The sequence below is a fragment of the Acyrthosiphon pisum genome, chromosome A1 (assembly GCF_005508785.2).
Source record: "Acyrthosiphon pisum isolate AL4f chromosome A1, pea_aphid_22Mar2018_4r6ur, whole genome shotgun sequence".
NCBI classification, from domain to species: Eukaryota; Metazoa; Arthropoda; class Insecta; order Hemiptera; family Aphididae; genus Acyrthosiphon; species Acyrthosiphon pisum.
The window spans coordinates 71,180,378-71,204,781 of record NC_042494.1 but is presented as its reverse complement, the minus strand read 5'-3'; the positions used below and the strand labels follow the sequence as shown (position 1 = coordinate 71,204,781).

The window sequence follows — 24,404 nt, the reverse complement described above, 5'->3', positions numbered from 1 at the left end:
TTATTTTAAATTAATAATTTGTTAGGTGGGCTGTAGCCCCCCCAGAATTTTAACCCTTAGTTGCGATTATGCTCATGTACCAATAGGTCATTTAATACATATTGCTTGTTGTTTTTAGCTAAATACATTATGTTATGCAGTTAATATAATATATATAGGTATACACTGCTATACTGCTTACAGATAGGTGAAGAGCATTGAACACATTGTACACTGTAGTGATAGTCCACATATCGTGAGGACTAAGGAGCAAAATGGTATGCAACCTCTTAAAACCATTTATTTTCTTTTTTGTCCCATTTTAAATGCAATAAACCATCAGCCGTCACAACATAGCAAAATAAAGAATTTCGAAAATATGGTATTAGTGGTATAATTCAGCCCCCTGCCATTCGAAATTATTATTTTTAATATCTTGTTATAAATATAGTTAGGACTTTGTTTTATATTATAATAATAATTATGATTCTAATGTATTCATTAGTTTCTATTTTTTGATTAAATAATAAGATAGTAAGATACCACTTTTTGAAACACCTTAAAAGAAAAAAAGTTCCAAATAGTTCGGCCACTGGCCCCGGGGCCCATTTTTATGATTTACCGAGGGGCCAAGGGGTTCCGCACCCCTAGCACCCCCGGTTGTTGCGGCACTGCAGGTATGGCTAAATTCAATCTGATCACCCACCTCCCCTTATTGTCATGGTCACATAAGAAAAAAATTATAGACATTTTCACTTCAAACTCTTAAGTGGCCCTTTTGTTGGTGACTGGAAAATATGTAAACAATCAGTTTTCATTATTTCAGTTATACAAAATTCATCAATATTGATTTAAAATTTTAACCGAATTTAGTGAACATACATTTCGAGGGGTAACCCCGTACCACTCAACTCCACTTGTCTAAACTTTAAATACTTATAACGCATAAACTACTCGCACTAAATTCGATTTTTATGTATCGAAATACTTAGAAAAATATTCTGCTTTGGAATATAAAAATAAAACTGTTTGTTGTCATTAAAAAAATTAAAAAATTAGAAGGATAAAAAATATTTAAAAACATAACTTTTTTAATAACAAAGTTGTTTTGTAAACGACTTGAAACTATGCAAAAAATATTTTCAAAAACACTTACGCTTTTTGAAATAATGAGTGTTCAATTTTAAATGAATCGCCTAGTATAGTTTCTCGAGTAAACACAAACGTTTAAAAACTAAAAAGGCAATACCTGTTTTTAGTCATATCTTCATAAGGTACCAACGTCCAACCCACCCACGCATAAAAAATCTCAGGTGTGGCTAAAGCCCTATCAGCCCTACCCGTGCGCAATCCTATGATAATATTATTATGCATATTATGCTATTCAAGCCTGTCATTGCTTCGACAAAATATATAACAATTATAATTTGCATAGACCTTTTAACAATAATTGTAAAATAATATTGTGACGATGTATGTGACAGGGCATACTTAAGTATAGCTGTAGTGTTATTATAATAATATATTCACGCAGCAGAAGCGACGGCATGCGATAGCGTATCGTAAAGAATCTGAATAAATGTAGATACCTACCTATATAACATACAACACACAAGAGTACAAGATATTATATTCAATACATACACAAATAAAACAATAACTAATAAAGGTGATTACGTGTATATGACCAGCTATTGCTATTATGATATGTGGTGTGGTAATTTTGATCGTATTTTACCGACTTTATTGGGAAAACAGCCTGTTTTAAACAGGGTATGGCAATAGCAGCCTTTCGGAATTCCTGGGCGATGTAGGATGGTACAGCTTGTATACAAAATAATAACATAATATATTTTATATATATATAAATAGTTATTATAAGCTAATAGCTAATAGCTAATTATAAAATTATCCCTCAATAGTTTATGATGAATACTAATATTAGTTTATAATTGGACCGAGAAAATTTCGTCATTTTACCGTCACGTCTAGAACCGAACGGTTGTAACGTGTATTCATTTTTATTGTTTAAAAATATCAAAGGAGTTCATAGTTTATTTTAAACACAACTACCAGAGGTAAGTAAAAATTACATTTGTTTATTAATTTGATATTATTCATTACTGTAAGATAATTTACTGTTGGATAAAAGACATGACGTGCCTACCTATTATTCGGAGGCCATCATTCTACAAAAAAATAATAAAAATCTTACTATTTCCGTCCTGGACAATTTCATGTTTAAACTTAATTCAATGATAAATTCAATTTTAGGTTTTCTTCCTCTATTTTCTCTTGACAACAAAGCTTGTTCAACTTTTGTCAAGGTAATCCAGTTTTGTAAAGAATGTTATTAGTGCACTTTTTTTAATTCTATACACAGTACATTTTTAAAAATTATTTATAAGCCTCTAATTTAAAAATAATAAAGTATTATCATATATACTTAAATATGATAGGTATTTTAACATAGTACATGTACCTATCAACATTAAAATACAATAGCATAGATTATTATTATAAAATTAAATATTTTTTGTCAACATACTGGGAGTGAATAATTTAATACCCACATATTTATATTATTTAACCACGTGCCAAGTTTATGCGTGGGAGTATATATAGCATACATAAAAACTATGACCTTGCCGATTCGAACTAGATTTAAGTGCGCAAATTATGGTTTTTTGTAGTCTCTCCACGCAATCACTTGGCTGCAAAAAGTGGTCGCTAGAAAATGTTGGAAAAAATAAAAACAAACACAATCGGACGGATAACGCTTCTACCTACACTTAAGTACCACTCGAGAACGGTGAATTTGAACTCAGATTTTATACAAACGGCTCGAGCAAAGTACGTGGCGGTTCTCTCGTGGTGTCTGTAGCTAGTAAAATCCATCGTATACTATATTGCGATATTATTTTCTGCATTAAAAAGGCACTTATTGAAATTTTAAATTTACTATCGATCGCTATGATTTCTTGTTTAATCGATTTTCTACTCGGCACACCCGCAATCGCGGTAACCGTACTCATGGCGTTCGTTTATTATTATACGACTAACACGTATGACAAGTGGCTGAAGTTGAACTTACGCTACGACCCGCCATGGCCGCTGGTGGGCAACACGATGAAGATGGTGACTTTGATCGAACACCAGTTGGCCACCATCGACGGGATTTACAAACGGTTGGCCGGCGAGAAATACTGTGGTTTCTATCAGACGAAGACGCCGTTCCTGATGATCCGCGATCCGGAGCTGATCAACAATATATTGATCAAGGACTTCTTGAACTTCGCGAACCGTGGTTTCCACAAGGACCCGGCATTGAACATAATCGCCAACGGTTTGTTCTTCATGGAGGGTCCCAAGTGGGATGTTATGCGACAAAAACTGAGCTCGGGATTCACGTCCGGCAAGCTGAAGTTGGCCCACAACCAGATCGCGGAGTGCAGTGACGAACTGATGCGATTTATCGCTGCCAAAATGAAAGAAAACGACCAGATCGAAGTCAAGTAGACTATGAGCAAGTACTCGACAGACGTCATCGGGACGTGCGCTTTCGGTTTAAGCCTTTTGTCCGATGAAAGGAAATCCGGATAAACGTGAGAAGAAACGCTGGAGACCAAGGACAACGAGAGGACTAGCGGTGGCCGGGCCGGCGACGACGGCTTACCGTAGCGCGGCTGCAGCGGTGCGGTGTACTACGATGACGTGCTTCCGAACGTGAATCAGCCGGCGGAGCAGGAGGATGGGCTCGACGACGATAAGTAAAAAATATGACGTGCAGCAGTAGTCGTAGACGTAGGATCAGAATCAGCAGGACTAGTTTGAAGATCAGCCGTAGCTGAAGGACCACCATTAAAGAAATGTTGCCCGAGTTCGTGAAACTGGCACGTGTTCGTTTTTGATGTAGGCATTCTGACGGTTCGGACGATATAAAGCTTGGCTGCAGATCGAGGAGCTCGTCGGAGCCGGAAATTGTGACAGGAGGAACTTTTGAAGGTGGTGGTAAAACCGAAGGGATGAAGCGTGGCGGTGGCAGTTCCAAGACAAGGTTTCAAGAGTTCCAGTAAGAGCACATTATTAGTGAAAATTCGCTGGTTAGGGTTGTTCTAGACAGCTAAAATTACCTAACAAAAGTAACAATTTTGAATTTTTACACGTTTTTTCAAAATGTATACGGTCTATATAATATGTTGTAACACTCTTAATTCATAATTCTGTATAAACATATACGATATATACTTATAACTTACTTATTTTGTTATTCTATTAGGTTATATTAAATTTATATTATCCACTGCAACTGCTACGCTACGCTTTCTACCGCCCTTCCGTTTCGTCGTCACTTCCGTTAGTTCCTCCGCGATCATCGACTCGGATGTCACCACCATCTCTGGTTCCGACTACCTCTTCGGTACAAACACCTCGATCTGCAGCCTGGCTTTATCGTCCGGTTCGCCCGATCACTTGCTCAACCTCACTGATCGTGCCTGGTGTACCGGTTTCACGGACATCGCAGCCAGCAGCATTTCCGTTACATGCTTTCGTCGGTCGTCCGGCGATGGCTGACCTTCAAAATCGTCCTGCTTATTCTAATCCCAGTCCTGCGTCTGCGACTGCTGCTGCACGTCATATTTTATATTTGTCACCGTTGAGCCCATCCCCCTGCTCCGACGGCTGATTCACGTTCAACCGCACGTCAAAAAACCAACAAGATTCGATTTGCTTCCAAAAACCTTTATCGAAGTTGATAATCAGAGCATTTTTTTATTAGAAAAGTCGAGAAGTTGAAGTTATACAAACATTTTTTATAATCAGATGTGTCTTGGCTGATTGACTGATCAACATTGTAGACTCTAAAGGCCTAAACGCCCTAAACTATGATAGCTTGTAGATATTTTTAGATTATATATAGATTTAAAATGTTCTTAGGTTACTCTGGTAATTGAGGTAAAAGCATCATTCAAATTGTGACGTTGAGAAGACCTCAATTTAAAGAAACTGTATCTTAAAACTAAACGTATGTTTGCAGCTATATACTCAAATGACAAATACGATCTACTCGACTGATTTTGACGAAAATTACAGAGACTGTTTTTAGAGGTATCAGAAAAGTTTAGAAAGTTGTTTGAACCACGTTAAAAATATATACCAAGTGCTAAATCCAAACTGCGACATCGGTTTCCAATCTAGGTATAATTATTTTAAAAATTCAAGGTACCTACTACGATACCAATTTGGCCATCTATGGTAGTTCTCTATAAGTTATTATATATATCAGCTTGGATAACTTTAATTATAATAATAAAGAATGTTATAGAATAAACTACTATTATGTTTATTTAAAAACCACACAATCGTTTTGTACGAAATTAATTTGTACAAGAAAAATATATGAGTAGGTAACTGTAAAATATTATAATGTACCTATAATGCTGAATGGTTAAATAAAGGTTATTAATATTAAAGTTTAGGATCATCGCATTATTCGTTATTATATCATAAATCAATTAGGTAGTTGAGTCTTGAGTAGTTCCTTAAATGCTTAGTAAAATACAATACAAATATAGCCAATAGGTATATAAAAAGTATAAAGTTGTTTACCATGATTCACAGTTATATCGATATTAATAATTGCACTATGGATAATAATACTTTATTACGTCTTATAGGCTATTGCAAAAGTGTTGCTCCCTGCAGACTGACACAGGATACCCAAAAGTACCCGTTTGCTACATGGGCGTCCGCAGAAGTTTTTCTACAGAAAGGGAAGATATCTTTCAAGGGGAGCAAAATTAATTTAAAAATTAACGACTATAATTTTATTATTTTATAAAGAAAACTCTGAGCTTTATTGTATTATAACACCATAATATATACAAACTGTACATAGTATTACATTATTTTGTTATTGTAAATATGAAATAAAATATGTTTGGGCAAGCAGAAATAAAAACCTCGTAATGCGGGAGAGGGGAAGGGGGGTATTGCAACATCTCCTACCCTATTTACCATGCTTTTCCAAACTAAGATATTATCCACTATAAAAATAAAGATGAGATACCTACGTCAAATTCAATATTTTACATGATATATTAAGATGGGCGTGAAATTGAATATATACCTACGTATTTGAGTATATCTATTTTATTCCACCGTGCAACGTTCCAACTTACGCGTGGTCATATTATAGAAAATACATAATAATATATCCGTGCGGCCTTGCAGCCGATTCGAACAAGATTTAACTGCGTAGGTATATTATTGTATTCAGTATCCCCACTACGACTGAACGTTGTTCCTCGAAAATGTGGCGCAAATCAAAACAAACACAATCGGTCAAACGATTTAATAAACCTACACTAATAATTGGTAGGTACCTACCACTCAAGAATGATAAACTTGAATTCATAATAATATTTACAGACGACTCGAGCATCATTCATCGCAGTTTATTTCGCAGTATCGGTCGCTACTCTCTAGTGAAATAAATTTAACTATATATTGTGATGTAATAATTATTGTCATACGTATGCATATCAAAAAGACACACATTATTTAATTTTTAAATTGAATATAATAATATATCACCATGATTTCGTGTCTGATCTATGTCCTGTTCGGCACACCCGCAATCGCCGCAGTTGCCGTCCTCGCGGCGATCCTTTACTATTACACGACCAACACGTACGACAAGTGGTTGAAGTTGAAAGTACCCCACGACCCACCGTGGCCGCTGGTGGGCAACACGGCGAAGATGATGACTTTGATCGAACACCAGTTGACCACCATCGATGGGATTTATAAACGGTTTTCCGGCGAGAAATACTGTGGTTTCTATCAGATGAAGACGCCGTTCCTGATGATCCGCGATCCGGAGCTGATCAACAATATATTGATCAAGGACTTCTCGAACTTCGCGGACCGCGGTTTCCACAAGGACCCGGCCTTGAACATAATCGCCAACGGTTTGTTCTTCATGGAGGGTCCCAAGTGGAAGATGATGAGACAGAAACTGAGCCCGGGATTCACGTCCGGCAAGCTGAAGTTGGCCCACAACCAGATCGCGGAGTGCAGTGACGAACTGATGCGATTTATCGCTGCCAAAATGAAAGAAAACGATCAGATCGAAGTCAAGGAGACCATGAGCAAGTACTCGACAGACGTCATCGGGACGTGCGCTTTCGGTTTGAAATTGGATACCGTCAAGAACGAAGGTTCCGATTTCCGGTTGTACGGCCGGAAAATATTGAAGTTGAGCTTCAGGTTCTTGTTGGCCGAAATGGTGTCGCCGAAAATATTGAAACTGTTGGGGGTCGCCGAGTTCCCACCCGATGCTTCCGCGTTTTATGAATCGGCGTTCAAGGAGGTTATCCGGTATAGGGAGGAAAACGGTATAGTCCGACATGACGTGGCGCAGAGCTTGATAGAAGCGAGAAAAGAATTGGTGTTGGACTCAACAGATGAAAGTAAAGTGAATCATGTTATACAAGAAAATCATAATAAAATACCTATATTTTTTAGTTTAAAACTTCATTAGATCTATTGAATAATATTCTGTACGCAAAATATACGTTTGTCTGAAATATCCAAAAATAAATAATATTATTTACGTAGTTGTATTGAATATTATTTAGTGGACAATATAATATATCTCCATTTATTTTAATAGTCGTAGTTTTGATCTAATATTTTTCAGATGGATTTACTGAGCAGCATATAATAGCGAATGCGATCCTGATGTTTTTGGCCGGTTTTGAAACCGTGTCTTCCACGTTGAGTTTCTGTTTGTATCACTTAGCACTGAACCAAGACGTCCAGGAAAAAATTCGTGACGAGATGAATTCAAAGTTGAAACAACACGGAAAAATAAACAACGATTTTTTGGTCAATCTCCATTACACCGATATGGTCTTGGCAGGTGAATATCAGTTTATTATTCAATCAATCTTTATATGCTCTACTAGATTATTTATAAAGGGGACCAGTTCCCTATATTGTTAGGCATCGCATGCAAAGTATGAATTTAGCAGTTGTAATTCTTTGAGAATTATTTGATAATCGTGATTTAAAATAATCTATTTGTAAGATATTTAGATAAATAGTGAATCTCAATATAGGTTTGTATCTAACTTAGGCATACTTTTAATCTGAGTTAATTACATGTAATTAAAATCTGTAATTTAAATCTGCAGATTTCCAATATTATTATAACAAGAATCAAATACCATTAGGTATTACCTTAGCCACCTAATAAAGAATCCAAATTAATGCTATTGTAAGAAAAGTATAATAGGAATTTATGATAGGAAAAGTACGAAATAAAATGTTAATGTCCAAAACTAAAAAATATGAAGGGTTATGAATTTCAACTACTAAATTCATACTTTGCATGCAATACTTACCAATTTAGGGAACCTATATGGTTCAAATTTCAAGTTTATCCCCCTATGAGAAGAGCACTACTAAACATTGCACTTTTTTCATTACACATTTTTTTTTTAAGCCCCATACATACCTAAGATATTATTGTCAACAATCGAATACCATTTACCATTATTACTTTAGCCATCTAATAAAGAATCCAAATTTATGATATTGTAAGAAAAGTAAGTGTGAAATTACGATTATTTATAATAACAAATTAAAATAATAATACTGATTTTGATGATTGTATGTTAAAATGAAAATAATGAACTATGTTTGCTAACAATTTTGTTAATGTTTTTTTTTGAGTGTTATTAGATTACCGATTAAACTACTTAAGTGTATAAAAAGGTAGTTATAAGAAAAAAATTATTTAGCTCTTGTAAATTAAACCTATACCAATTATTTCAATTAAAAGTATTAATGCATATTTTACTAAACTTTAGAGGATCATAGTCAATAAACTAGCGAACCAAAATTGATGATTTGACTATCAACATTTTCAGAAAAAAAGCTTTACCACAATCCATTAAATAATATAGTAGTTACCATTTGAAAAAACAAAGTTGATTTTGTTATTGGTACACCTGCGTGTTTAAAAATTTTGAAATTGTTATAAAAAACTTTTTTTGCGTTTTAGAAACGGAACGCATGTACGTAGTGACCAACGCGTTGTTTAGGGAAGCGGTGAAGACGTACCACGTACCAGGCGACACGTTGGTGATCGAAAAGGGAACCAAGATCATGATTCCTATTTACAGTATTCATCACGACCCCACGTATTACCCCGAACCGTACATCTTTGACCCGCAAAGGTTTTCACCGGAAGAAAAGGCAAAAAGGCAATCCAGTACTTACTTACCGTTTGGCGACGGTCCGCGGTTTTGCATAGGTACCCTGTTTGTATATTATTGCTAACCTATTTATTACCAAGATTAGTGTTCAATTATTTGTAATACACCATGTATATTTGTATGTATTATATTTACGAGTAATTATATTTAAATATTTAAACAGGAAAACGATTCGCCGAGCTGGAAATGAAAATGGTTTTGTCACAAATTATCACGACTTTTCGAATTTTACCATGTGAAAAAACGGAAGTACCGCTAAAACTACAAAACGGATTACCCATGATGGTTGCAAAAAACGGGATTTGGTTACGTTTTCAATCCATTTCTGAATGAGTGGCACTTGTGATTCGATAATTATTTCTTATATTTATTATATAATATGTACAGTCGGGGAGCAATTGACCGGGGCGCTAATTTTTAGGGTGGCCGAAAAATTGTATAAAAATAAAATTAACAATAATTAATTTGTTGTAATTACTTATAACTGTTAAATATAGGTGTTACTTAGGTACTTTTATATTTTGTAACTAATTTATGAAACATGTTCGATAATTATAATAAAAAAGTAAAAGATTCTTTTGGCGGTGAAGTGCTAAATATTATGAGCAGAAATATATAATAAGTGTCTGGTATGATATTATATAATATTATATTCCATAAACTATACACTTTACAAGGCCGTATATGAGGGGGGATTTTGGGGGTGCGAAATTCATATTTATAATATATTATATTATATATTTCCATGTTCATTATAATTTTTTTCAAGTTTTTACCTAAATTTTTTTATTTTATTCAATGAGAATATACCATACACAAAAAACGATATACATAGTTATTATAATTTTATGTATTTTATGTATTATATTTTAACAAAATTTTTGAACTCACGTAAATGGAACACAATATGCGATCCGTTAGCGATAACATTAAAACATTTGGAAGCACTCGTTTTACCTTAGCATAAAATATAAATTATCATAAATATTATTAAATAAGTATAAATTATAATAAATATTATAATAAAACGTAAAATAATAACAGTAACATAAAATAGCACTATATAATATCTACTTTGTAATTAATTACATACAATTCAATATTCGTAATAATTGTGTAAAATATTTTGGAAGACTTGTTTACGTTCATTTTTAAAAAGCTTTATGTTAAAATTGGAAGACATATTTTTCGATAATATCACAATATTATAAACAAATGCTCATACTACACGCGTATAATAGTTGTACAATATAACGTGTAACCTATTTAGTTTCGACCAACACCTGGCGAAGTCTGTCATTGAACATGTGAGCGTGATGTGGTTGAAAGATCAACGCCGGTCGCATTCTAATACCCACTACTCCACATCCTCCGGATTGGACTCCTGAAAACATGAAAGCATGATAATAATTACAGTCGGACTAGTCAGTACAATATACAGTAAATGGTACAATTTAATATTTATATAAAATATGGATAATACAATCAAACGGAAAGAGAGTTGCAAAAGTTGTGCAGATGTATTAAATATTAATTTATGAAATTTATAATAGATGCATCTTAAATATTGAAAATATAGTGTAATTTTTAATTTGCCAAGGATTGTGGGCTCCCAGAGTCAAGCAGATATTATAGGGATATTAATAATTTTATGAGGGAAGCCTGTAAGGCCGTATTTGAACATTTTGCGCCCCGCGAGTCAACATATTTTGCCCGTCCTCCCTAAAAAAAAAAGTTATCCCTTAAAATGTAAGGTATAACTACTATTTTGTTGCATAAATGCAGCTTAGCTCCCAAACGATTTTGGGGCAATCAGAATTGTTTGATCATACTTAGTTTCAAAGTTATATATACCCTTTTGAAGTCCACGTGTTTGCGTAATCCCACTTTTGGGAGCTAAACAGCATATTTGTTCCCATAGGTATTATTATATAAGAAAAATGAGTATTTATGGTATATACCTACCTACCTACCTACCTACTCAGTTTTATAAACATAAAATATAAAATATATTATTTATTAATATTGAATATATTCTGATCTTAGTTTTAATACTAATAATAATCTAGATACATTTATAACTTTATACTAGATGGAAATTTGAAAATAAAATTATAATATTTCTACAAAATCTGCTTTAACTAATTGATATTTCTGATTATACAGTTAATAATACTAATGCAAATATTACATTGAACATTAAATAAAGAATCGAACGATATTTGAATAATAGAGTTGGCTTTTTTTACAGGCAACGAAATGCACAGGGTCAGCTGCTAGTACAGTACATTAAAATAGGTACCAACAAGTTTTATTCAACAGAAATCTCCAATAAATAAATGTTTAGATTTCCGGTAAATATACAGTGATTATACACTATCCATTACAGCCTTATTATTTGTCTTATTAATTATTATTGTATTTAAATTAAAGTTCTACTAATAAACATGTCTGGTAAATGTGTAATGTAAGATTTAATTTACAATGTAATAATACCAATAATCATCTACTGACGCAATTAAAATTAAATTCAATCAGTTTAAAATTAAAATAATCAACTTGAAAAGGTATTAATTCATTGCAGAAAAATAATTAAATGATTGAGTGATGGTTATTTTAATACCACTTTAATGTTCATGTCTGAAGTCTGATTATCAAATGGAAATTAACAAAACAAACACCTTTTTGAATGTATTTATCTAAATAGCTGTATAATGAAAATAAAAATATAGATAACGTTTAAAAATCAAAAAGAAAATTTATGATAGTTAATAATTAATATTTCATGATAATACTTATTGTTTGGAAATTACGTTAAAATAGTTTTTATATAAGAAAATATGTACGATTGTTGGTTTTTTAATAATATTAACAAGGCTGGGCAAGTTAACAATTTTTTTTAACTCGTTAAGTTATTTTAAAATAATTAAGTTACGTTAAGTTAATTTAAAAATGTCTTGTATTTTTTTTTCGTTAACTCGTTAAGTTGAAAGTTAACTTTGAAAAAAAAGTAACTTTTAACTCAATTTTAACTTTTAACTCGTTAATGTCCAGCCTTGAGTATTAACAGTCATGTACATATAGGTACAATTCAATGAATCTTAAATGATTATAGTGTTATCAAATCCAGACATAGTTAAACATATTATAGTATCATAATATAGAGGAAGATTGTCATCTTCGGACTTCGACCATATAAACTTCGTTTATATACATACCTAGTCGAAGATTATGATGCCCGTGTTTTTGCCGTTTAGTCTTTAGTGTTTATCAACGTAGAATAAGTTTCGTATGACTTAAGATAATTATTATATTTGTAATGCGTACAAATAAAGTAAAAGGATTCGATAGGTATTTAAATACCTATATAATATGTACCTATGTATTTAGTATATCCTAGTGTAATTTTTGGATACGAAAAATATTGAAATATTTGAATACGAAAAATAAAACACGCACATTAAAGGCGATAAGCCACAAAATGGAACACACACAAAATACGCATTACTAAAATGTGAACAAAATTATTAAAATACTTAAGTACCTTTGGCTAAAAGTCTTTTGACGATGTCGTCTCGGAGTTTTGCGTCAGCAGCATCGAACGTTATGAATGTACCGCGGCCTCTGGTGGAGTTGATTAGTGCTGGGAACTCGGCTTCCAAGTCTCTGAGTCCGGACATGAGTACATCGCCGGACTTTTCGACCACCGACAACAGATTTTCTCTCTTGATCACCTTCAATATAGCATCGAGCAATACGATTTTGGTCGGATCTCCCATCCAAGTGTTGAACACACGGTACGGCAAGTCGGGTCTGCAAAAATTAAGTAACAAAAAAAGATTATAGCCTATACCTATAGGTAACAAATTCCTACAGCGATAATTATTTTTACTATATTATATATATTTTATATTATTACAAGAATTCCTTCTTCAAGTAGTATCCACCGGTCTGCATTTTCTTGCTAAAAGTAACGATGTCGGGCGAAGTTTCCAGATCGAAATGCTCGTGACACCACATTTTACCGGTGGGGCCGCCGCCTGTCTGCACCTCGTCGATTAGATATCCCGCGTTGTACTACATGACAACGAATATAATACCAATTACGATTTACCTATATATATTTTTTTGTTCAGATATTTTGATAGCTGCGTACGATCAACCCACCTTTTTGGCAATCTTCTGAAGTTTCTGGAAGAAATAAGGCGATGCGTGGTTGTCTCCGCCTTCCGCCTGGATGGGCTCCACGACGATTCCGGCCACGGGGTTGCCCTTCTTTTCCCACTTCTCTATCAGTTCCTCCACCTAAGGGAACAAAGCCGATCGAATTAAAAAATATATAACTTGTTTACAAAAATCTGTTTATTATAATAGTTAACTTTTATTTTTTTAACATAATATATAAATTTATAATAATATTCCTACCTATAATGTAATATACTATATAGGGCGATTCCAGTGGCGTAACAGGGGGGGGGGGTCCATCCTCCATAGTCCAAACCCCTTCCATCAAAATTTCCTAAATACACCACTGAATGATTCACCAAGTACTGGGCATTTTCACTGAATGTTTATATTAGCATTTTCTGTAGATACACCATACATTTTTCAAAATATATTGACTTGTTTTGAGCAGTTTACGGACGTTTTCAATTTTTTTAGTTTTTTAAAAATAAATGTCAATACAATTTCATTAGTTGGGTTAAAAACCTTGAAAATTAATACATGGCTTCTAATAAATTGTTACAATGGTAGTTGAAAAATATTAAAAATACATATTCACAATCTTTTTTATAAGCCTTTAAAAATGTCTTTTTTAAATCTAATATTTGAAAATTCGATACAAGATTCCTTATAAGTTTGTCTACCTTTATCAAAATATTATTAATTAGATAGGTACTAAAAATATGTTCAAGTCACCATGTTAAATAGCCCCCAAAATATAATGAGGAAAACAGGATACTTCTCAAGTAGTATAACAAATCTCAAGAATTTAAAAATATAGTTCAAGTGTATTTAAAAATTCCAAAAATTTAATTTTTAATAACAGCATTATTTAATTATTGTACTCACTTCAGCCAAGCAACGTTCGTCTTCTTGTTCATTTTCCTTGAGGTTCTCATGCAGCGGATACTTGTACTCGGGGAATCTTGCCATTGGCCAGTCAAACGCGGGCACGTCCAACTTGTGCACGTACTTAGAATGCGTGGTAGATAGGACGCCCAGTGTGCGGCCGTGGAACGAACCCTTGAACGACAGTATAGATAGCTTGGGTGCGCCTGGCGGCATGTTAATCATGCATGACTCCTTCTCTAAGTCTGTGAAGTCCGAAGTGCCTCCCCTTTTATCCCGCTGGTACTTCATGAACATATTTTTGTACGCGTTCTCGTTGGAACAAGACCCACACATCATGGTCGTTAGAGAGTCCATACCTTTAGGTGCGACCTATATATTATAATATATATGTATATGATATAATGCACGCATGTCGTATAATTTACCATCAGTATCATTGAAGTCAATAAAATCATTTGATATGCGTAAATATAATACTATAATATAATTATATACCTGATATACATTATGGTATATGATAGATATATAAATATATAATATAATATAATATTAATACAATATTATGGTACCTACAGATACAGATCTAATATTATAGTTTATGATACCTACCTATCTGATATTTTAAGCCTAATTGACGGTGGACTTATGATTTAGTGAATTCAAAACAGCAATGTGCCTCAAATGTATATACATATATACTATATAGGCCTCTGATTAACGTAGGTACACATTTTTTACAACATAATAATGTTAGAATATGAGGTTTAAGAAAACAATTATTGTTTAAAAAGCAAATAGTTCCCCACAGTTATTACTGTAGGTATCATTATTATTAAATGCTGTGAGTATACGAAATTATTTACCATGTACCTTATTGTAGATAGTCTGAAAAAAATCAATTTTTAAAAAATTTCATTGCAAAAAAAATTGATTTTCTTTCTCGATATTTTTGGTCAAAATAAAACAACATAAATAAATACAATTTAATAATAATGTGCATTGGCCCGAAATATACTCTAAAATAATCTTCAATGTTCCATCCTAGCATCCCACTATACCAGAAATCAATCTACTATAGTACTATCCACATAATAATAGACTATACAGTATCATTGCTAAAATTATAGCCTCAATGGACTGATTAATCGAATTTTATTTTTCTGTAATCTGATAAAATTGATGATTATAATTATTATTATATTGGGTGGTGTCAAATTCTTCCGATGGTAAACTCTCCTTAGTCCCGGGTCTACTTTAGTTCTACCTGAAGGGTGTGACCGTATGAGTAAACTCTATCGAGTTTGTAATAACTTCTTTTGTACCTACATTATAATTATTGTATATTTCTATCATTATATATTTAATATATTAATATAATATGACAATGGCGTATATAGGGGGTGAGCCTGGTGGGCTGCAGTCCCCCCTACTGAAATTACTGTATTTTTAAATATAATAACAATATATTATATTAGGTACTATTATAAGGTATAATATTTCATAGCCTGTTGAAAAATAACAAACACGAATATATTTATAGAAACTGCTAAATAAATAGTAGACAGTAGCCTCTAAGTAATAGATCACTTGGTAGTTTCTATCTACTATAGCCCACCCCAAAAATTATTTCTATATATATATATATATATATCTATAATATGAACAATGAACATTGTACATACTAAAAAATCAAGAATATGAATTAAACCTTATAAATACCTAATAATTTAAATCAATTTCTTTAGTTGTGAGCAATAATTACAGGCGAGAATCCAGATACTAATAAAATAAAAATCATTAGTTATACATTTAAAATATATTTCAATTTTATTTTATAATAATGTGAACATAATTTTTTTTTTTTATTAGATAAAAATAGATATTTGCAATCTGTAATATTTATATACAATAAGAAAATTTAATAGCAAAAAAAACTTAATGGTACATATTATGAATGGCGTGAGGAGGGAGGCCCACCAGTGTGGATACTTTCGAACATAAAATTAAAAAAAATTAATTTGTATAAATTATAATAAAAAAAATAAAAATAAATATTTCCTTCAGGTAAACATAATGTTGACCTGGGCGAAAGTTTATAGTTTATACCATACAATAGGAAGGGTTTCTCACTAGCCAATATCTTGTTAGTTTATCTTTATCATACATAAATGTTTTATACTTATTTCAAATTTCAATGTAATAATTATTATTTTCTTTGTTGAATTAATAATTTATTAGCTGTATAAATATTCTCAAATTATTATTTTTTGACCAAATATTTTTAATTTATATTATGGGTGCCCTGACACGGATATATTATAGCAATACTATCTATGTATAAAAAAAACTTACACTCATAAGTGTGTCTCGTAGTTTCACTGGCCAATCGGCAGCTGGGAACACACCCAACGCCGGACGATTGACGATGGCTCTCTAGTACGATAAAAAAAACAACATTAAAACGTGTATTATAAGCAAATCCAAAATTACCATCATAGTTTGAATTTTTTTAACAATACTTACAATAGAAGCGAATACTTTTTTAAAAATGCTTAAGTTTAAATATCGAATATTTAATAAATAGTTAGGTACCTACCTATTTAAGACTTGAAGAATTGGTATAAATATGTAAAATAGCAAAGGTTAGATACCCCAAAAAGTTGTGATTACTACGCTCTTCTAAATTATATAGGTACTTATCTAAGTACTATTTATTCCGTAGGTACTCTATATCTATCCATTGACATTTTTAAAAAAGTATCTAAATCTCTATCAGAATTTATGTAGGTAGGTTAGAATCTCTCTCCTCCAGCTCAGCCATTGGCTTTGGAGGTAATTCGTTTATTACCAATATTTGTGTATATTATAATGTATCTAAATTACAATTGACGGAAAAAATGTATATTATTATATTATTAATTGCTAAATAAAGGTGGTGGAGCAAAATTTATTGGTAATTTTAGTTACCCTGGAAGCTCTTTAGTAATCAAGATGAATCGGTAATCAGCGGATACGGTTTAAATAATATAATGTACATACTTTGTTCTCATCGCTGTCCAATACTTTCAACATGTCCGGGTGGTTGTAACCCAACGGCAATGACGAAATTTGCGTGTACACGTCCAACAGAACGTTACCGTCAACGTCAACCAAGTAGTTTCCCAGTGATTTGTTATAGTCAGCGAATAGCTGAACCGAACCAGATTGCTAAAAACATATAAATGACTTCAGTTGCGAAAACTTATCTTAAAAACAATTGTTCAACACAATTCGGTAAAATTGCAGTACCTACATCATGAAATACGACATTGTTATTCACGTGTTGTACTTGTATTATTACTTGTACTATATTTAATTTTTTAACTAAATGAACGAGATGTTAATTCACTCCCGATAGACCTATAAAGTCTATATGAAACGATTTATTATATATAAGATATATTATCTTCCATACGCTTAAAATATAAAATGTAGGTAACTAAAAATAAAAATTTTATAATTTTATAACCGGTAATCTAAGTCTATTTATTTGCCAAATGGTTAAAGAATTAAACCAATATATTTTAACAATATTTATTTATATAACCGGCTAAACAATTTATTTGTTTTGTATTTAAAAAATTAGAAAACTACGCACGTTTAGACTAGGTTACAATATTACTATAACAAGTAAAATGATATCGTCATTTTAAATAGAAAAGTATAATATCTCCTAAATATATGATAGACCCTCGTTGTTGGATATTTAATTAATGTACTTTATTGATTGAATTAAACAACAATACTTCCTGTCATAAAATGAATATATGAATCAAAATAACATTGTCTCCGCATTATATAATATCGGGAGATGTCACAATAATACGGCAAATATTATATGTTAACTGCACTCAAATGGTATATCCGGTAATTGTCTCTTAATATTATTGTCTCACCTGCATTTGTGAAAGATCAGCAAGTAGTTTTTTTGACTTCGGTCCTGGTACTGACGTTTCGACCGACGGTGCAGCATATTCTCCGGGACAAATTGATGATGCCATTCTCACTGAATCATAGAGAAATCCAAATTATTACACTTGTGGCATGTATACCTAGGTAATATTATTATGTGATATGCCTTCATTTTCTAATAATTTAAAAATTGTTAACAATAATTATTATTATACCTACTTATATATATACTATTAATACTAGAAAATGCAATAATAACAAAATATTTAGTATCTCTATGAGATAGACAACGAAAGGGTTTTATAAATATTTTAATACATTTGATATTTTTATTATGTTCTATACCTAATGTAGTTTGTGACAATATAATATAAATACATACCTACATTTTGTCATAGGGTATTTATATTGGTAACTGGTAAGCTATGTTGTATCTCGATCCCTCGTTATTTGGTTTCAGAAAAATGTTTATATTTTATGTAGGTATATAACTCGAAATTTGAGTATAATATTGTAAACCCTTTTTTGCATAGGTATGTAGGTAATGTTCATTATAGTATCATTGAATGATATAATTGCTAATGAGAACCGTTAATAAATTTCAATTCAATATTTTAATGACGACGAGACTTTCTTTGAAACAATTGGTTAAATATGGGTTCTTGTAGTGAATACAAGTTGATCGGATTTATATATTATTGCTATGATAAACAATTGTCAATTTGACAACTCGTGTTATAAAATCTGACGGTGAGTTATATAATTGTAAATTAATAAAGTGTTAAAATTTAACTCGAGTCACAAAAATATTGTGTTTGTCACTGTATAGGTTCCTAGTAATAACTAATATTATAGTAGACAATATTATATACATTATAATTAAATATTTAAATCCCAAGCTTTAACGTAATTAAGAGCTTTAACGGCATAGAAATATAGAATAAACAATATTCCGATCTAATACGTTAAAAACACTTGAGACTGCAGTTTAAAAAACTTCTGTACAAATCGTGTGTCTTGTAAATTATAACATCGTTTACAACATTTAGAAATAATGTATATTCTATAAATTAAAACCTTTAGAGTAATGTATCTATAAAAAACTGAGACCGGGTTTTGAGAACTAACTACTATAGGTATCTATATGGCTATATATAATAATTTTACTGTACCTACCTATATCCTATTTGCTTATTGCTCATACCCCGGCACAAAGTAAACTTATAAATTATAAGTATTAATAGACAGGCCTCCGTCTAGTATAGTAGCAGTCTAAGGCCTCCAGAGGCTTTAATTTGTATGAGTCAAATAGATTTTTTTATTTTTAAATCTCTTAAGACATTGCGGTACCAATAAACGTTGACATTCCTAATGCAAAGCTTCAATGTTCAGTATCAACCGTAAAATTGAATGAACTAATAATTTATAACATTACAATGTGGTTATCAGATTATATAATATATAGGACATACGTATCTGAATAATAAATCAAAATTTTTTGTAATTAGTAAACAAAATAACAATAGAAAATAATATGAACGTTTTCTAATGGATATTTTACCAAATATTATTATGGATAATATATTATATCCGAATTTAGTAGTGACTAAGTTAGTAGTCCATGATCATTATTAACACTGAAAATAATAATATGTAGGTAAGTACATCATGTTTTTGAATAAACTAATTATTAGCCAACAAACAATACACTTATCGATAAAATATACATAGGTACCTATTGTCTATTATACCTATGTATATTTTAATGTTTTATTTCAGTCAATAATCTGATACTTGTGAAACAAGTGTTTTGAAAAAATCATACATCCTCGTATATCATTACAGATTATTAGTTAATCAATTATGTGTTCAAAGAAAAAAAGGAATATTAGCATCAAGTAGGTGCATAAATATATCATGAATAAATTTTTACATGAATATATCATAGTAATCAAATTATTAGACACTTGTAGACATGAAACCCCGGAACCCAACCATCAGCTTATGCTAATATTTTTTGACCTTAGTTGGCTTAAATTAATATTTACTATAATAATACACAAACTGAACTAGAAATTGAAATATATCAATAGATTAATTTTGAATTTAAAAAAAAAAATACAATCGTATCGCCAATAACGTCTATAACAAGTTTAAAATGCATACAGACATACAGTATGCACTATAGCTAGTAGGTATAGTTACACAATCGATGAGTCTCAATAGCTCGAAATTTTAAGAGAATAAAAATTAATTCGACTTATCTATTTTTTGAGTTATACTTATATCTCAAACACAACTTAAAAACACTTCAAAGGGTAAGAAAATAATTCGAGTTATCAAGGTTTTTGAGTTATTGAAGTTTTCGAACTATCGAAACTCAACTGTAAAATTATATAATATGCTGACTAGTCACTGGTCTACCCATATCATCCAGGAATAGACACATGATAAAAATAATAATAACTTATATAGGTACTTTTTTGGACCATAAAATATTTATATGTAATGGTAATTGGTATATAGGTACTGGGATAAATGTATGTGTAAAATAGCTTAGAAAATAGAAAAAAAATTTCAGCAGAATCTACATAACAATATTATATTATTATATCTGTTTAATACGATCTACAAAAATAATTTTGTTGAATATTTAAAGTTATTATATTATCGTAAAGTTTTGTCCGACTATCCACGGACATTACTTAAATTTTGAATTTGGAAAAATAATTTAGAAATAACTATTGTCGAAATTTTTTAATCAAAGAATTTTCATGAAATGGATACAACAAAATAATGAAAACCTATAATATTACATAATAGGTATACATTACCAATTACGTTGTGCGTGCCAAAATTAATCTGTTGATCAGATGGTCTGATTGGACATTTAATAGGTATATTGTAAAATTCTCATTACCTAGGTATATCAATATCAGTAATTACTAATTATGTAAATTTATTATTGGTCTATGTAGATATACCAATTTATTTTTTTAATCGACTGACATACTACCCACTGACCGATTATGATAAATATTAATCAAAATGTCAGAAGTCATGTGAGGTTTCATATTTTAGCCACACTAACTTCATTCTATTAATGCTATACACGATATTGCAATGTACTAGGTAAGTACCTAATATAAGTATATAAATAGGTAAGTACCTAACATTATTATATTACCAACTGTTGTTGGTTTTTTTTTATTACGTTTAATACGTTTTGATGTCTATAAAGTTGCTCACATTAATATACGTACGATATTTAGTACAGTGAACATAAATGCATAATGCATAGGAAATTAAGAACCCAAACGTAACCTAATTTAGGTTTAGTTGCATCCACAAGACGTATGGAAACTCGAAACCGACTGCAGTGCATATAATAAAATTATATACATATAAGTAACTATATTATGACAATATTAAACACCGTTCATTCGACATGATAAACTCGTATATTCTACGCATATAATAATATTGTATAGAAGCAAAACGAAGTTTATAAGCAATTTTTTTTTCTAGTTAACTATAAACATATTATTATGCATTTATACCTACGTCCTACACACGCATTCAATTTTATCAGACACGAAGAGGGTTTTCTACCAACGTTCCAAACGCTTAAGTATTATAAGATATACGGTATTTTTGGTTACCACTCAATAGTCTACCTATCTATATGTTCTATTTAACTGCAGTTGAAGTAGTGTATCAAATATTTAAATATTGAATATTTTATAAACTCATAATTCACTTTAGGTAACCCAAAAAATGTAGTAAAAAAACGACGTACCTGCATAGATAAATAGATACGTAGGTAATGTTCTTATAGGTACATATTTTAGTTATGATAATAATATACGTCAACTCACTCAAAAATACTATGGCTAACTACACAAAATTGGTTCTGATGAAGGCAAATTTTAAATGTTGTAAAGTTACCTATATGCGTGTACCTATTATTCCTATAAGACGGAGACAACTGCACATGACGTCGTCCTCAAGTAAATGTATTTAATATTATTATTATTAGTAGTAGTAGTATCGGAAACACTGGTACTTATATGACAATAAACGAAGTTGGACATTTATTACCACGGTCACTAGTTAATAACCATAATATTATAATATAAGTATCGACTATCGAATTATCCAACTATTTGCATATATCTTTGATACTATGTACATTAATTATGTGTTGTAACGATCACGCAAATCGTGTATACAAATATTTTCAAACACGCGAATTTTCCGAGAAAATTACCATATCTACAGTTCATTTAAAGAGAATCACCAGGTTGCAGTACCTATACATATATTATTATCATTATTATTATTATTATTAATTGTAACATCGAGTCGTGCAACTTACGTGGTGCGCCGACAAAATGTTTGGCCGCCGTCGCCGCTGGACGGGCTACGTCTTGGAATCTGTACATAGCTACGGAGCGAACTTTTCGATAATATATTATTATATAATAATATTAAAATGACACGTCCGTGTGTCACCCGGTGGTTTGACGTGCCGTTATAAGACGGGCGACGGCGAATGAGGCGTAAACTTTCGTATATATTATGTCTTGGACGTGTGTGAAATATTATCCTGTTGTCGTCAATTCGCGATGGGGTTTTTGTTTACAGTTTAAATCGTCGGGCGTGTGTGTGTGCGCGGAATAAACCCCACGGTGCACAAAGATGGTATCAGGTTGGTATAGGCAGGTACCGTCCGGTCTAAACCGCGATGGCGGAGCACTGCAGGTGTTGATGGACCGTCGTCCTGAGTGTGACTGTGTCGTCCGGGTGAAAAGTTCTACAGCGTGCGCGCCACCGACTGGTGCGAACGGGGCGGAGACGGCGACGACGACCGCGACGTCGCCCGATCAATATAGACAATAAAGCATAATATTATAATGGTAGGTATAAGTGTATAACATACGCAGTTGGTGGAATTTAAAATTTTGATGCCGGTATCTTTGGTATTACTGGTTATACGGTATTTACGGTTATATTATCGAAAACACCACCTACCTTTGTAATCGGTATTTTTCATGAATTTAGGAGTGTTCCAACACAGGAAAATTTTAAACCTATTTTAAAAATTATGTTTGTAATTATTATGATTATATAAATTATAATTCATAAATGCATAATATGATATTTTCGCTAATTGTCGTGGCATGGTATATACGGTACAAGCGGTAGGTATAATTAGCGAATCACGGTAATCTAAAATACTGAAAATACCGGATATCGGTATTTTTTAAATTCCGGTATAGCCGGTAGGTATACCTTGCAATACCGTCAGCGCTAGTATACCTAATATACAATCATTATAGGTAAATCATTTTTTCAAATTTTTTGATCCAGTTGGTCAATTTCGTTTTTATGTATATTTTATGTATTATTATTATTTATTTATACACGATGTATCTACAACCTACACACAGTGTTGGGAAGGAACGCGTTCTTTTTAAAATATTGGAACGAGGAACGGGAAATAGTTCCTATTTTTAAGGAATTTGAACAAAAATTTCCGTTGGGTATTCAAATTATGAAAAAAAATAATTAATGTGGAAACGCGCATGTTATTTTTAATGATAATATTTTCTAGAATATATTATAGAATCTGGGTTCAATTAACTGCCTATCAGAAAAGGTAATGAATATAAAAATTGGCCGATTATTTCTGGTTTAAAAGTTGTCCGCAAAAACACAATTAACAAACGCTCAGATCATAAAAAAAAAATGTAAAAAAACGGGAATACGTTCCTTTTTCGCAACAGGAATGAGAAACGGGAACGAGTTCTTTTTTAAAAGGAACCCAGACAGCAATTTTTCGTTGTATTTTTTATGTGTATAATGTATATTGCTAATTAGCCAAAAATTTAATTTTGAAGAAAATCTCAAAATATATAATAATATATTACATAAACATACTAACCTACTTGTAGCTATATATTATAAATAAAAATTAAAGAAGTATGCATAAAACGAAAAAAAAACATAAATGATTAAATAAGAATTTTTATTTTATTTGGAACTAAAAAAAGAACTCGTTCATTTTCCGATGGAACGACAAAGGAACGAATTCTTTTTTTTTTTAAG

General features: G+C 31.6%; 3 protein-coding genes across 5 annotated transcripts; 2 read left to right on the top strand and 1 right to left on the bottom strand.

Annotated features, from left to right (window-relative positions):
- Positions 1-2,524: 2,524 nt before the first annotated feature.
- Positions 2,525-6,059, top strand: LOC107882215 (cytochrome P450 6B1-like). Of its 3 annotated transcripts, XM_029487457.1 has the most exons (3): positions 2,525-3,460; positions 4,956-5,005; positions 5,658-6,059. In XM_029487457.1, exons 1-2 carry the CDS (start codon positions 2,953-2,955, stop codon positions 4,979-4,981), a joined length of 534 nt encoding a protein of 177 aa, XP_029343317.1. In that variant the 5' UTR covers positions 2,525-2,952; the 3' UTR covers positions 4,982-5,005; positions 5,658-6,059. The 3 variants fall into 3 exon arrangements, with proteins under 3 accessions (XP_029343317.1, XP_016655760.1, XP_016655759.1); XM_016800271.2 differs by having other exon boundaries at positions 2,530-3,460; positions 4,956-6,059; XM_016800270.2 differs by lacking the exons at positions 4,956-5,005; positions 5,658-6,059 and having other exon boundaries at positions 2,540-4,948.
- A 226-nt stretch (positions 6,060-6,285) lies between these two features.
- On the top strand, positions 6,286-9,842 carry LOC100163195 (probable cytochrome P450 6a13). Its single transcript, XM_001952415.5, has 4 exons — positions 6,286-7,454; positions 7,685-7,906; positions 9,053-9,304; positions 9,430-9,842. Exons 1-4 carry the CDS (start codon positions 6,578-6,580, stop codon positions 9,597-9,599), a joined length of 1,521 nt encoding a protein of 506 aa, XP_001952450.1. The 5' UTR covers positions 6,286-6,577; the 3' UTR covers positions 9,600-9,842.
- A 252-nt stretch (positions 9,843-10,094) lies between these two features.
- Positions 10,095-23,108, bottom strand: LOC100164587 (4-aminobutyrate aminotransferase, mitochondrial). The gene is made up of 9 exons (XM_008191801.3): positions 22,672-23,108; positions 18,278-18,387; positions 17,382-17,549; positions 16,695-16,775; positions 14,340-14,711; positions 13,434-13,571; positions 13,186-13,343; positions 12,811-13,079; positions 10,095-10,650 (listed from the first exon to the last, which is right to left on the bottom strand). Exons 1-9 carry the CDS (start codon positions 22,736-22,738, stop codon positions 10,529-10,531), a joined length of 1,485 nt encoding a protein of 494 aa, XP_008190023.1. The 5' UTR covers positions 22,739-23,108; the 3' UTR covers positions 10,095-10,528.
- Positions 23,109-24,404: the final 1,296 nt, after the last annotated feature.

Bases quoted from the DNA above. Each gene is read 5' to 3' on its own strand.
- LOC107882215 (XM_016800270.2), top strand. From the start codon at position 2,953: ATGATTTCTTGTTTAATCGATTTTCTACTCGGCACACCCGCAATCGCG.
- LOC100163195 (XM_001952415.5), top strand. From the start codon at position 6,578: ATGATTTCGTGTCTGATCTATGTCCTGTTCGGCACACCCGCAATCGCC. The intron at 7,455-7,684 runs GTAAAGTGAATC...AATATTTTTCAG, and splicing joins GTTGGACTCAACAGATGAAA to ATGGATTTACTGAGCAGCAT. The intron at 9,305-9,429 runs GTACCCTGTTTG...ATATTTAAACAG, and splicing joins CGGTCCGCGGTTTTGCATAG to GAAAACGATTCGCCGAGCTG.
- LOC100164587 (XM_008191801.3), bottom strand. From the start codon at position 22,738: ATGTACAGATTCCAAGACGTAGCCCGTCCAGCGGCGACGGCGGCCAAA. The intron at 17,550-18,277 runs GTGAGACAATAA...ATATGTTTTTAG, and splicing joins CTGATCTTTCACAAATGCAG to CAATCTGGTTCGGTTCAGCT. The intron at 14,712-16,694 runs GTAAGTTTTTTT...TATAATATATAG, and splicing joins TACGAGACACACTTATGAGT to GTCGCACCTAAAGGTATGGA.